Here is a 15,879-nt window from a genome sequence, read left to right as displayed (position 1 = left end):
CCAAACAAAATGGCGGCCAGAGCAAAACAACACATTTTCTACCTAATTTAGTCCATGTTTGATTTTGGGGACCACATCCTGGTCGTTCAGCGCGGGCTGGAATCAATCCTCGACATGTGGGTTGAAAATACTAAGTGCTAAGTGTGCAGGGGCAGTAAATTACAGTGCATCGAATGTCATGTGCTCAGGTCCACCAGAGAGGAAATATTAAGTCCTGTGGTGAAGTGCTGTGGGCTCCATTTAAACACCTCTACACTCAGCAGATACTCAGTCTGCGCTCAATCTCGCACAATGGCCCAGGCAATATCTAAAGGTCAGCGAGCGAGTGAAAAACAAAGATCGACGTCTCTGTGATTATGTGAGAAATTGTTCTTCAGAGAAAGTCCTTGTCAAATGAGCTTTCAAGACTTCTGTTTTCGAGCAGTTTCTGAAAGGCTTTCCAACTGGAGTTTGAATGTTTTGAACGGGATACTCCATAATAGGCCTCTCCAATAGGCGAAAAGAGTTGGGCGCAAAACTGAAGTTCCCTCACCGACTTCCTGAATTGGTGAGATAAGGTGGCTCCTCTGTACGGCAAAGTTTGTATTCATATCCCACGAGCACAATGAAATAGCGATCATTTAGATCAGAAAAATACAAAGCCTTGCACATGACATGTAGAAGAAAAAAATAGATATTGTGGCCACAAATTAAGAATTTGTTCCCATGACTCATTGCTTTTTAATTTGTTCAGTTTATTTAAATGAACAGTTCGCACAAAAATGTAAATTCTGTTTAGTGGAGCACAAAAGATGAAGATGAAGAATGTTGGTAAACTATTAGTTTGGATCCCATTGCTTTCAAGCTAAGTTAATTTAGTAAACAGTAGCCACAATTAGTGATAGTTTTGTCCATGATTTAACTAAAACAAGGAATTCTAAATTTGTGGCCACAATATCTTTAACTAAGTATCTTGAAAATATATTTGTGAATATTTGAATGTCAAATGCATGCTGCATAGTCAACCCCTGCCACAAGGGGCACTATAACATGCATTAGCAAATGTTATTAATGAATTTGTTACATTTATATAGCGCTTTTTTGGCACTTTACATATATTACATATACATACACCACCACGAATGTGCAGCCTCCACCCAATAGTAAATGTGACTGCATCTAAGCTTTTGATATGATATGCTCCAGTGAGGGATCTGTGTATTGAATTTAACAAGCATACCTGTTCTTTATGACAGTTCCACTTGATTGCCTAAGAAGAGAAGAAAAGACAGAAACAGACATGAGCAGATGCAGACAATATCTGATTCATATGGAGGTTGGGGGGGGGGTCATTTAATAAGATGGATTTCCATTCAAACCATTACAAGTTAACAGAGAAATGTATTATGAAGAACAGACAAAGCCTCTTAACCGTAATCAATCAATACATGCTTTTTGCAATATAATGCTGATATATAGATAATACAATTTAGTATTAATAGTTCAACCAAAAATGTTAATTCTCATGTCGTTCAAAACCTGTATTTCTTACTTTTTTTTCCCCGATCGAACACAAATGGAAATATTGTGAAGAATTTTTCTACTGTTTTTGCCCCAAAGCAACACTGGATCCCATTTACCTTCATTATATGATCTTTTTTTTTTTTCAAAATGCAATAAATCCATTTTGATTAATTTAAGTAAAAATGTGTTACTTTTCTTTACCAAGAAAGTGGTTATTATAATATAAAAAATTCAAAACCAGATTTTGATTTTCAAAGATTTATTATAAAATAAATAGTATTATTTATTTTATATAGTATTAAAGTGCAACAAATCCATGACACATTTTGTTGTTGTTGTTTTTTAATTGAATCCATATAAAAGTTATTTTTCATATTGAAACTGGGAGAATACACAACATAGTAAGTTGATCCACATATGACAGCCTCTGAACTTGGTCAATACTAATCTTATATACAGCATACAGGCACTGGATTAAAAATGCTTTCATCGGTCATTGCTTCCAAAATGAATTCAACGGATCATCTTGTTAATGCTATAAATTAATTAGGCCAACAACAATAAAATAAAATTTAATCATGAACATACATGAACATCAAAATTACATTAAACCACAGATTCCATATTCCAAAATGACATTTCCCTAACATTCAACTTCCAAAAGTGCATTCATCTTTGCCATGTTACATTCATCTGCTGACTAGTGCTATATGCTGTATAAACAAAAACATTATTGGCATTAATAAAAAACACTTACACTGAAAAGCTATGCAATATCATGCTCATAATCGAATGTGTCTCATCTGCGATTATAAACACATATTGCATAATATATATTGTATAACTTGTCAGTGATGTACAGTGAAGCACACAATGGAAATGTATCACAGATGCGGCTTTAAATGCACAAGACAATCAAATGTGATTGATCATGCAGCCCTTATTTGTCTTTTGATTACAAAGTACAAATTAGATGAGGAAAACTAAGATGCCAGGTGTATTCAAAACGCCACCATTACTGTCTACCATTACTGTTCGTAGGGTTGGTCTGGACCATTCGTAAGCTCTCTCTTAGCTTTGTTTGAGCTCAAGACACTACTGTACAGCAGTCTTTAGAAATCAGTGCAGCGCGTGCCAGTACAAGTCAAACTATGGTATGTTGACAATGTTGTGGCTCAACAATGATTTTATGTTATTTTTTTAAGACTCATAATAAATTTTGTTCGCAATGGATACAGGCCTATTTATGAAGTTGACTTTGTATCAGAACTAATATGGTGGTAATTAGCCTAGGCTTTTTCGTAATGAAATTAAAGCGAATTGGCAATACATTTTTTTGATAATTTAAATCTGGCAAACAATTTGGCCCTAAATGGCTAAGATCTATAAATGGGTAATCATGGTTATGTCCATTAAGCGACCAACTATAGCAGCGATCCAACGTGTCCTTGTATTGAATCAAAGATGGAGCCGGACGCGGAGCCGATTAGTCTATGTCAATTTTTTTATTCGGCAAAACTTAAGTCCTTTTGACATTTTGCCTGACGTGGCTACATCAAAAAAAATCACGAGAGGCTTGGTGCCCTTTTTTACGTTGCTTCCCCAGCATATTTTGTATCTAACTCTCTCTCTCTCTCTCTCTCTCTCTCTGTTCATTGTAGGTTGCTTTTTATTTAAACCATAAACCAATTGCAATCAATACCGCATTAAACAGAAGTAACTGCAGCTGCTTGCCAATCAATTCTGATTTTAAAGTACTTTACCATTAATATAAAAGTGTATTATATAATTTTTAGAAGTCGTTAAACCCATGTCAAGAAGCGGCACAAGCGGCACAACGGGATAAGGAGGGTGGATGATTAGCGAGGAATACCCGGTTCGTCTAACCGTCACAACATATCGTGTGAACATATTACTGACCAATTGATAAATACATATAGTCTATATTCTACTGATAACTTAAAATATGTTAAAATAAATGTTACTGTAATAATTTGAGGAATGTTTCATTTGCATAGAATGTGTTGTCTTTCTTAACGCTGTATTGCACCTTCGCGTGAAGTGGAAAATCGATTCCTGAGCAATCGATGCCAACTAATTCAGCACCCTCACTTTGGACAGCGTGCTAAGAAGCTTCCCAAGGGACACTTCGGGGAACACTCTTAAGAACATAAACAACTTTGGTAAGATATATCTTTCGAGTGAGCGTTATCGGGGAACCGGGCCCAGATACTATGCTGATTTAGGTGGAAATCCATGATATTTTTTTTTCTCAAAATGCAATAAATTTATTGAATCGATATCAAAGTTATTCCATATTCCGTGTTATGATCCACATATGACAGACTCTGAACTTGGTCAATGCTAATCTTATATAGGCTACAGACATCTATCGGTCATCGCTTCCAAAATGAATTGAATTGGTCATCTTGTTAAAGCTATAAATTAATTACAGCAATAAAAGAAAATTCGTCATGAACAAGAACATGAACAACAATACCACATTAGACCACAGAAATTCCAATGAATGCGATATAGCGTAGACTATGGCTCTGTGTATTAAATGCATCTGAATAATGAAAGCACGTGATGGAGATTTGCTGGTACTTTTAATCACAGAAGCGGCTTTACTGATGAGCATGACAGTCTCGTGATTTATAGTGCAGCCCTTGTTTTTGTTGATCACACAGTATAAAGTATATGAGGAAAACTAGGATGCTGGGTGTATTTAAAGCACCACCATTACTGTCTAGAGTGCGTGGAATGGTGCGCTGTGATTGGTTGGGCATATATATTGCATTCCTCAAAAAACGGAGACTGCTGTTTGTCACGGTTTGGAAAAAGGGATAAAACATGACCTAATAACTCTGCAAATATAGCATTTTGTGTAAAATTTTAAACTGACTTTTAAATACCGACCAAATACATTACTGTTTTTGTTGGAAACTCAATTTTTTAAAAAATTGCGCTTCTCGAGTTTTGGAAACAAACTCTTTATTTATACATATGTATATATATATATATATATATATATATATATATATATATACACACACATTATAAAATCTTCATATGAAGAAAAAAAGAAAGTCATACAGGTTTGGAACACCATGAGTAGATTACTGCATTTTCAATTTTCGATGAATGCCCTTTAATAACAGACAGCAAAGGAAACCCTAAATTAAATAAAAAGAATAATTACTCAAAGGTTATTACAAAATGTAAAAAACAGAATATGTTTACTGTCTACTGACAAGGCTTTCGGAAGACTTTGGAACAGACAGACTTCTGCTAATTGACCAAGCATGCCGATGGTGATAATTTCAAAAAGACCAAATACCAGCTGATTAATTGGCCTGGCTGATATCTGGGTCTGAAACTAGGATCTGGATACCTTGACTCTGTTTTCAGATTTGCCACACGAACAGCATGAGGCAGCAGCGTGCTGCAGTTTTACAGCTGAAAGGAAAAGCAGTTACAAGAATAGCAAACGGAAAACACGTCTTATTGCCTCTTTAACTACATTACGGAGAGATGCATTATTTGCAGTCATTGTATTCATGCCATATGAGAACTCCAAAAACATTAGGTATCTTGGAAGAAGGCTGACAGAATGGAAAAATGGGTGAGGTTAGCTAATATAAGAAAAATCAATAAGAGGAAGCAAAAGCCTGAAGCAACCCAACAGAGTTTGGCTTGTGTGCTGGCAGAGCTGGCCAGGAATGGCATCCACAGGGAAAAGTGTGTTACCAATGTGCCATGAGGAAGCACTCTCACTTCTGTGTGTGTAAAACTATGCTTGGAGGGAGTGAAAGGTCAGAGAGTGTGTGTTTATGTGTGTTCATATATGTGGCAGTGTGTTTGTGAATTCGATTTTAGCCTACAGATGGTTGATGCTGAGTGTTATGATCTCACTTTGATCTAACTGACCAATGAGACAGAATAGAAGGAAGAAGAATGCATATAGTTTGGTGCCCATTTCTGATTCATACAATATATTTTGTACATGATAGAACTGCACAGCAATACAGTGATGCTTGAATATGTATGGTATAGCAACATGAACATTTTTGAACAACACTACAGTTCAGAATGTGCAGATACTTTATGTATCTGTTAATCCAGTAAAATATAGACACATGTAATTTTAAGGCGGGCATTTTTCATCAATTTATTGTTTATATCATATAATATTTGAAGTTGTATGTAAATTTGTAAATAATATATTTATAATTGATTTCTTTGCATTGTTCACATTACTAATTTACATTAATTCAATATTCCTCTAAACTGTGTGTGTGTGTGTGTGTGTGTGTGTGTGTGTGCGTGTGTGTGTGTGTGTGTGTGTGTGTGTGTGTGTGACCCTGTCTGTGAAATCCAAGCTAAAGTCTCAAAATCTAATTATGACATAACAAGTATCAAAGTTTGATTTCATCCATAATTTTCACTATGATTTCAATCTTTGACCTTACTCAGTCAATATTAAATATATAAAGGTTATATTACAGAATGTTCTACATCTTCATGAAGGATGATTTTATGTAGAAAACAGTAAATCATAATATAATTAATGAGTAAATAATTGATTCCGTTTTTTTTTTTTTTTTTCTGCAGTCCTCGTCCTCCTTACATGATTATTGACTTATCACCACAAATTTGGCAAAACCTGACATACGCAGACAGAATGCAAACAATTTCTTCCAAATAATTGAAATTAAAAGTGAGTGTCTGCGGCATAGACTTGGGCCCAGACTTGAAAACCTTGGAAGGAAATGCGTAGCGAAAAAGACACAAATGCAAAGCAACTCACCCCTGAGGTTCACCCCTCCGCCCCTCCCCCCTCTGCCTCTTTCTAGTCTGAGCACAGAGCCGTCAAGTCCCCTTCTCCATTCCATCACCTCACTCCTGTGTGTGCTGCTAGTGGAACAAGTCTGGCTTTCAGTAGTAAGTTGACAGCTGTAGAAAATGGCCGCTCTCAGTTTGTTTGCTTTTTTTTCACACAATCTCATTATATTATTCTGTGGCGGTGGCCTTGAAAGCTGTGAAACGTGTCTTGCTGGAAAACGAGAGAAAGCCGGCCATATGGAACGCAGTCTGAAAGTAGGCCGAACTCTGTGAATTCAGATTTTCTCGATCAACACTGTTCCCTGCAGTCCTCTGTGTAATTTAATCACAGCTCCTCGTGTCAGGGGTGACCAATATTCGATTGTGGATGACCACCTATGGATTTCTTTAATAGAAGCGAGGGTCCATGTTTATTGTGAGGGAGAATTTGGACAAAGGCATTAATTTGTCAGCAACAGTGACAAATGGAGCACAGATTTAATCAGATACATCTGAGGGATTTACTCTTGTATTTTCATTACATTTGAGTTTGGTGCACAGTGTTGCTATATTGGCAGCATATATCAAAGCAAAGGCTAATGAAAGAAAGTATCCAATTTATAATCTACTTTCTTAGAGCTCTTTAGTAGATGCCGCCCACTTAAGAGCCCTTTTTTGCATCTAAAGCCTTTAAAGAGAACTGTCAACATGTACAATCCTGTAATAAAATGTGTTGGCATTGATTCAACGATTACTTGATACGATATGAATGCATGCATGTAATAGCCACTTACAATTTACACAAAGCCAGGCTGACTCACACACACACACACACACACACACACACATACTCACTAGCTAAACAAAGGAAAGCAAGAGCCTCAAGAACAGGATGCCTTTTCCCAAACCAAAAGAGAAAGAAAGAAAAAGATGATTGGAGAGGAGCGCATAGCTTCCAGCATCCACACTGTCACTCCTGTGCAAAGCTCAACTATGACCCTTAAAAATAGAACAACCTCCAAAATTAGCTCTTCTTCTGTAGCCTATTTAACTGAAACCAGTGTGGAGGCAGAGGGAGATGTTGTCCAAATATGTCTTAAACCGTATTGGTGTATTCCTCATTATACTCCCTAGTCCCTGCACTAGCAGAAAACTCCCTCCAGTGCCAATTAGTCTTAATTAACAGTTGTCCTTTTGAAAGGTAACAGAGAGCTCCCTCTAGAGGCTGCACTGTGTCAGTAAAATACCAAACTCATGTTGAAGAGACCAGAGAACCATCAAGTTACTGAATGCAAACACACACACGCTTGAAAAATCAACCACAATATATTCATTTTAACAGAACTTAGTAATCCAGAGTCACACAAAAAACGTTTAACACCATCATTTTTATACTAACAATATGTTTCAAAGATACAAAATAGCTCAAAACTACTGAAAGTAGATGCTTAACCATATCTTCTAAAAATAAACATTCAACTTAAACTTTCATTGTATGATAGTTCTTAAAAAAACAGGAGTTGGGCCTTTAAAGCCGGTTTAAAAAGTCATAAAGTGCACCATCTTCAATGGATTTGCCAGTTAATATTTTAAATCTTCTATCTTTATAGAAGCATAAACTCCAGAAAAAAATAAAAATAAAATAAAGCACTGCAGCAGTGACAGATGGTAGTACCATAGACTGAATGATTTCCATATTCAAACGAGCAGTGCAGGATACTTCAGAAAGTACTATGGTACTTCTTTCTAAGTGGATCTTAGCGTCACATGTGGGTGTAAGGACTTGTTACCATGCTGAATTGCTGTGGCTGGTGTCACTGATGTTGGAGGCTGACTAATATGTTGATGTGGCCCACGGTATTTCCATGAGCTTAGGACTGCTGAGAGAGGTTATTGGCACACCCATCCCCCACCAGTACTGTAGATTACACTTCGCAATAGCAACCTCCTCGAGCACCTCTTCCCTTTTCGTCATCCGCCCCTTTACCCCTCCCTCTTCTTTTTCACTAGTCTACCCAGTCAAATGATTTATCTCATTTCTTTCTTTATCTGCCTCTCTGCCTCTACAGATGTGCTGGTGCATTTCCTCCAGCCTGCTGAAGACTAGCTTATTGAGGACTGCAAGAATCGCAGCGCATTAACAGAAGCATAGTCAAAACTCAACCCTGCATTAGCCTAGGCCAAATGTTACGTAAACATTTATAAATCTCATTGACTTAACAGAAAGTGCATGTTGATTATTTTGGACAGTGTATAGCCTTGTTCTTGGACTAAGAGTAGGTTTGCACAAAAACGATTGTATTAAAAATGGAAATGTGTTTCTTTTGCATTTTTAAAAAGTTTTGTGTAAAGTGAAATGTGTATTTGCGTAAATGACTAAAAAGCTGTATTGTGCATGCCAGGCCAGTGTAAAGAAAAACTACATATTTGCGCACATACACATTCTTATAGACTGATCGTGTAATACACACGCGGATGACGTCACCATTTTCAGAGATTTGCATTTTTGAAGTTTACATGGAGTCGTTTACTTTCATCATTTTTAAAAACGTAGGTACTGAAACTCATTTCAAACGTTCGTGTTTTTAGGACCCCTAAAACATTGTTCTTGTGTAAATGATCATCCAAATTGCATACAATATTTTTATTTTCTTTTTTTTTTTTTTTTTAAATGGCCCCCTTAACATTCAAGTAAAGAAAGGTATCGGAACAACAAGAAATTAATAGCTAAATCAATATAAATTTAACTTGTCATGTCTGTTGTACAAACTGTTCTGTCACTTGCCGAGTTTCCAAATTTTCCAAGGATTGTCTTCCGAAAACAGGTTCAGCGCATTACAGTGTTTAACCATACAGATTATGTACATGCTAACTATATTGCAAGAATTGACGCAAACTTTTAAATCAAATAACAAATATCGCAAGTACTGACGCAATCTTTTAACGTTTTTCTTTAGTGCATAAATTCTATAGCAATACTTTTACTCAAATTCGTATGCTACTCCGAGTCTTAATGAAATTAAAATACACCTTAATTTTTTTTTTTTTTGGGATGTGTGAAAATGTCATAACTCATTTTTAGAGGCTTGATGGTTGCTGAATATACAGCATACCACTGAACGATAGCAAATGCATTGTAAAGTTTTATTTAAAACAAACCTTTTTTTAAACTTTAAAATTTTAAAATTTTAAAAAACTTTTACACAGAATTTACCAACCAGGTCAGAGTTTCTCAAAACTAGTGTGAGATAAGTTCTATCATAACCACCCTTGGAAGATTTTAGCATGGAAATGGATATGACAATATTAATGTATTTGGTTTTGGCCGAATAGATCTGCTGCGCTGCTGCTGAATTGCTGCTGCTGTTGATTATTGCTGTTGTTGTAGACTATTGCTGCTGCAACGAAGCAAGTGCAGGACCCATTGCAGATCTACTGCATACAGGACAAGTGGAGCTGGGGAAGGTGAAGGGTTTCAGAGGAAATCTGTGAATGCTAGTGAATGCTAAATCTAGTGAATGCTAAACGGTCATTCAAATGTAAAGCAAGTTCATTGGCTGTGCATGCAACATGAACCATTCAGCTTGTGCCAAATTGTTTAATGCTTTGAATATCATCAATTTGCTTTAACGATCTATCAGTCTGTGGGTTTTATGACATAAAAAAAAAGAAAAAACATCTGTCGCTATTTCTGTTCCAATGCAATTTTATGCGCTGTTCTTCCGTAATGTTCAAGGACGTGTTCAATCTATACATATTATATACAGTAGCCGAAAAGAGAGGACCATCTTTTAAAATGGACTAAGTATATTATTACTCCAGAGATGGAGAAGGAAAATAAAGATGCATGGGAGCCTCTTTATTTGTATTAAAGCACTTTTTCTTGACTAAAAATGTTTCCAAATTATTTTTTTTCTCCAGAGGAGAAATAATAGTTAGGAGGACAAACTGACATTTATTAGGCAACAAGCTGCACATATAAAGCACTAGTTGTTTGCTCTGCATTATAATGTCACCCTATGCTGCAAAATGTTGGTACCAGCTTATATGTTTTTTATTATTTTTTTTTATATAAGTTGGAAGTCTATGAATTCATCCTAGTTCACCAAGCACAAAACCAAAGGATGCACAAAGCAGCATTAAATTAGTTCCATATTCATCAGCATCACCTTGGAGAGGAGTTTGAGTTTTAAAAAGTGTCAAAACATCTCATTTGTATGCAGAACCAAATGAGCTATTTGAAACGTACTCGCCAAAAGTGTTAATGCTGAAGATGCTCAATGAATTTTCAGAGATTGTCTGCTAAAGACACCTGCGTTCACAGTGGACCAAGGTGCTCGCAAACAACCTCACTCAAATGGAATACCCAGGATCCTTCGTTGCAGTAGAGAACCATATATCCTCAGAGGCATTTGTCTGCTATATTGAATTGCCCTGCTGTGTTAGCTGGGACAGGCTATGTGTTCACATAAATCGTTGCCTGTGGTGTAACATGGACCTGATGTCCTGCCGCATGTTCCACTGCTTGAAAAGACTGCAGGACTGACAGGGATGCTTACAGGTGCACTTGTACGGTTATTTTAGTAAGGGTAAATCCCATTGCTTATTACTCTTTATATAATACATATCACATTCGCACTGCGCAAAATACATATTTGGGGACCTATCAACTGATTTGTGAGCATTCGCACACCGTACACTCTGGAACTTGCCCTCCACCTCGCACATCTTGCACAATGCTCTTCGAAGATCTTATTTAAGCCTTTATGTTTCCCTCTTGGACCATCTATAGTTTCCTTTAAACAAGTATTCCTATGGATCTCCAGTGAAAATGGCTAGTGGGACAGTTTGTCTGGTAGAGAGATGAATATTTCGACCCTCTGCACTTTAATAATATCTGAAATCTAGGGAGTGGATCTGTCCACCTAATAACGGCGAAAGAAGAACAGCTATAAATCTCCTCTGATGGACCCACATTTAGCAATGGACTATTCCATGCATTGCTCTTCTGCTGCAAATGCATGTTCTGATTCATACTGACACACACACAGTACAAAGTACACACAGTCTCACGAGGCTGAAGATGATCATGAACATTCACGTTTTAGATGGTAAGAGTGAACGTAGACTGCAGTGGACATTTGATGTTAACACATTGATGGATGCAGAAGTCCAACTTCCTATGTGAAAACCATATATATATATATATATATATATATATATATATATATATATATATATATATATATATATATATATATATATATATAAAGGAGTGAGGGATATTTTCTGTTTGGCAGTGCTAGTCACAATCATTATTTGTTTAAAGTGCTGCCCTATAGGCGATCTCACTTCAAGCCAGCCCCTGATTGCGTTATGCAGTAAAACCGCTGCAGACCACCAGCTCAACATATCAGTGAGATCGAAAAACAAAGTCATTCTCAATCAAACAATGCTTTTGCAAGAAGAAGATACCTCAAATAGTGTGGCTTTGTTGAAGAGAGGTGTGATATTACTTTCTGAAGTCATAGGGCTTACAATTTTCACCTGGCAGATGATAAATTGGGTGAAAAAACCCCACAGACTTACACTGAAGGAAGGACACAAACAATACCAAAAGTCTAGAATATTACAGAGGTTTGAGAGTGCATTTCTGAATTGAGCTTGTAAGAAACCAACAAAAACACTCTAGAAACTAGGGGTGGGAATAAATCACATTTGTACTGTAAACAGCATCCACCAGCCCAATTTCATGATAAAATGTAACATTTGTTTTATTTCATATAGATGCATATCATTTGTATAAATGCAATAATTTGCATCATTTTTTGCAATAAAAAAAGGATGCCCCAAAAGTATGCAATAGCTTCAAACTTCCTTTACTAAAATGTTCACACTGACAAGACTGAGTCATCAGGAAGCGACACCCTCCCTCGGTCTTCCTCAGTCCACATCTGATGATCTTCCCACAAGGTGTCTCACCTCCCGAAAAAGTGAAAGTGAGCACGCCACGCTTCTCTAACCTTCTAAACATCTCCTAAGTTCAAGTGCAACACCACAGTGCACTACATACAGGCTATAGATGCTAGCAGTGCACTATAAGATCCCTGAGCAACAGTTTGATGACTGACAGTGAGTTAGGTAGCTTTGGAGAAATAGGTCATAGAGCTAAAAATACCTATCTGTGTTTCTCTCTCGGTCTCTTTATCTCTCTCTCCTCTTGAAGACAAAGAGAGTCTCTCTGGGAAAAAAAAAATGAGTGAGTGAGTGAGATGAAGAGAACAGCCCACCAGTCTCAGAAGAAGAAAAATGCCCTCATAGAATTGCAGCCGCTTATGCAAACAAACATTAAAAAGGGCCTGAGTATAGAGATGGGGAGGAAGGATCTAGAACCGGGTGACAGTCTTCAGCTTAAGAGCGACAGTGAGAAGAATTATATAGATCTCATTTTTCTCAGATCAGCGAGGCAAAGCAGAATAACTATCCAAGAAGTCCGCATTCCGCATCCTATGAGATGACTAGAAGAGACAGGACACCATCACTTTAGGAGATAGCGGAAGATAGAGGAAAAATAGAGACAGTAAGTGAACCCGAGTAATTACTAGAGAGATGTGAGGACCAGAGAGACTGAACAAAGAGAAATACGCAACGAGAACGGTGGGAAACCTATTCCAAATATTCAAAGATTCCCAATGAAATGCCATCATTTTAGTGACGGCATGCCAGTTAGCAGATAATCAGCAATCAAGGCAGGCATCATTTAATCGCCATCTCTTCAAAATGAGTGATTTCTAAAAGCCAGTAATGTAAATTAGATTGGCTCCTCAACTGATATCTCCTCAAGTACTGCACTTTAACTGGGTTCTTTGAAGAGGGTTATTGAAGAGTGTAACATCACAGTAATTCAGACGCTGATTGCAGCCCCTCTTTCTGTTCATTCATGTTTCTCATGCAAATATCTCTAAATGCACCAAGACGCACACCTGACCTTGTACATGACTAAAAACATCCGTCAACAGCAACGTTCACCTCTCGGGGAAACTGATCAAACCTAAGAGAACCCATTAAGATACCGCAAGATTTGTCATGTGTGAGTTACTTACATGAGTCACTGAATCAAAACTGCGGCTCTACAAAATCCACAGCAGTTTTAGTCCTTTACTGAAAAGTAGTAGATGGTGCTACTGAAGTTAATCAAGGTCCAGTGATATTCATGAAAAGTCTTAGGCCTATAGCCTAACACTTTACAAAAAGGTTACCATCAGTTAATGCATTGATTTACATTAATGAGTAATAATAAATTTGTTACAGTATTAGTTTAAAAAATGATAATAATCATTATGAGTTACTGTGATCCCAGGTTCATTAAAAAGGCTAATATACTAAGAGACAGGGCTACAAATTTGGTTAAAATAATGTATTAGTAAACGCTGAAACTAACAGTGGTATTGGTTACGTCATGGCTTCCATTCAGGAAAGTCACGTGAGGCACGAACTGTAAGTAGGAAAACGCGTAAGCTATATTTGCAGACATGTCCATACACACTTAATTTGTCACGTCTGAATGCATTTTTTTATTTGACAAAACATGTGTCTGAATTTAAATTATATCATAGCTATTCGTTTGAATAGCCTATGCGTAAAAGGTAGCAATAGTAACCAACACCCGATTTTAGTTCACGTGTAGCCTACTGTATTTTGTTATTTTTTATATACATTGTAAGATATTGAAATGTTATAATTTTTCACGAGGTGTGAGTTTCTTACCTCATAAAACCCTGCCTCGTGTCTACTGAATGTGTGCACGCGCCGCTAGTTGCGCGACTGAGAATTTGTCTCGTGCGATCATACAAAAAGTCGTTTCATTCAAAAGCTGGAATAATATGAATAATAACATTAGTAATTTACGTAGTCAAAATGGTTGACAGTAGTTCTGCTGCCACAGAGTAGACACTTAAGTTGGTTATTATTATGTATTAATTTATTTATTGTACATGATTATTTTATTTAGGCTATGGGTATATATATATATATATATTTATATATATATATATATATATATATATATATATATATATATATATATATATATATATATATATATATATACATAAGTTTTTTTTTTTTTTTTTTTTACAGAGAAATAACAGTAACATTTCACAAGCTCTGTAATTTGGCTTGGTTGTTTTCCGACGTAATGCACATTTTAGATTTGTTTCGTTTTTGTAAACGTGTCATTTTATATATATTTAAATAGCTTATATATAAATAGCCTATATAATTTTAGGTTTGCTTTGGGTAACGGTTTAACCCGCAGTACTGTGATGTTTTTAAGCTTGCTGGGTCCAGGTCGGCAGCAGTCGTGGTTGTTATACTGGAGAGAGAGATGCAACCTCCCGGGTTAAAACCCGGCACAAGTGCAATTTCCTCTTTATCAGATGCCTGTAAAAGCTTCACTCACATATTCATGCCAAATGCAAACACATCTCCCCATTCGAAAGGTCCCCGTCTGTAGCAGACAAATGTAAAGCAATTTTGGCACAGTGCCCGTGTGGCGTCTGCGTGCCGCACGCCGAAAAAATGTGTCAGTGTGCACAAAGGAATCTAATGGAAACTTCACAGAATGTGCACTGATGCAACGGCGCATAAGAGATATCAGATGTTGCACGTCACTAAAATGTCATGTTTAAGCATGCATTTGCTTCCAAAATAACACTTCGAAATCATATTCACGGATGCACGTAATTTGTGCAATCTAACGTGTGCGATCAGCGCTTGCAATGTAACCACTGAAAACCCTCATGTAACATTTTCCGGTTCTGGCAGTTTGCACCTAAATGTTATCCCCTGACAGACAGCGCACCGGTTCATTTTAGTTTGACGTGATATTACACAAAAGCAAAAGCGTATCGACGTTTCTCTCGAGACTCGGTGACCAGTGAACTCTCCGATTCCAGCACCAACAACTGTAAGTTCCTAGTGATCGATACTGACCAGGGACGCCGGGTCAACATTCTCCACATTCCTCCATATCACTGTGCATATGCAGAAATGACACGCGAGACTCTGCACTTGAAACATGCCATATTTGCCCAGATGAAAAAAATGTCGTCGCATGCATTATGATTTATTGCATTTCAGCACGCGTTCGTAGTGTAAACCTCGCCGGCATTTTACACTTTTTAAGATGTTTGTATATTTGTGAATCAGCCCGAGCAATTTTTGTTGCATGACATGTACTCCATAGCGCATAAAAACAGAAACATTTTTACTTACGATTTCAGAGGATTTTGGACCACTGTGGCCATTTTGATATAGAATGATACAATGTAAGACTGCAGATCCCCGGTATTGTACATGTAATATACCAGCAATTTCAATTTCATTCATTCTCTGGGGCTGCGGCTGGATCGGCCAGCCAATAGGAGCGCGAGTGGCTGACGGTCACTGAGGGGAAATGTAGTTTTTAATTCCCCGATGGCTTCAGGAGACTGCTGTGCGCGTACTACAAATAGCACAATGCACTGCGGTTAACTGTACACTAGTCCCGCC

At 37.1% G+C, this 15,879-nt stretch overlaps 1 protein-coding gene across 1 annotated transcript in view; it reads right to left on the bottom strand.

Moving 5' to 3' along the window:
* The window catches only part of LOC127972158 (zinc finger protein neuro-d4-like), a 47,341-nt gene extending 31,624 nt beyond the window's left edge, over positions 1-15,717 (bottom strand). Inside the window, 3 exon segments of the mRNA XM_052575479.1 lie at positions 1,220-1,249; positions 15,604-15,668; positions 15,670-15,717. Of these exon segments, the coding sequence (XP_052431439.1) occupies positions 1,220-1,249; positions 15,604-15,668; positions 15,670-15,717 (143 nt within the window).
* Positions 15,718-15,879: the final 162 nt, after the last annotated feature.

This window comes from Carassius gibelio, chromosome B15, assembly GCF_023724105.1.
Source record: "Carassius gibelio isolate Cgi1373 ecotype wild population from Czech Republic chromosome B15, carGib1.2-hapl.c, whole genome shotgun sequence".
Classification (NCBI taxonomy): Eukaryota; Metazoa; Chordata; class Actinopteri; order Cypriniformes; family Cyprinidae; genus Carassius; species Carassius gibelio.
The sequence above is the reverse complement of the archived record's forward strand: the minus strand, read 5'-3'. Positions and strand labels throughout refer to the sequence as shown.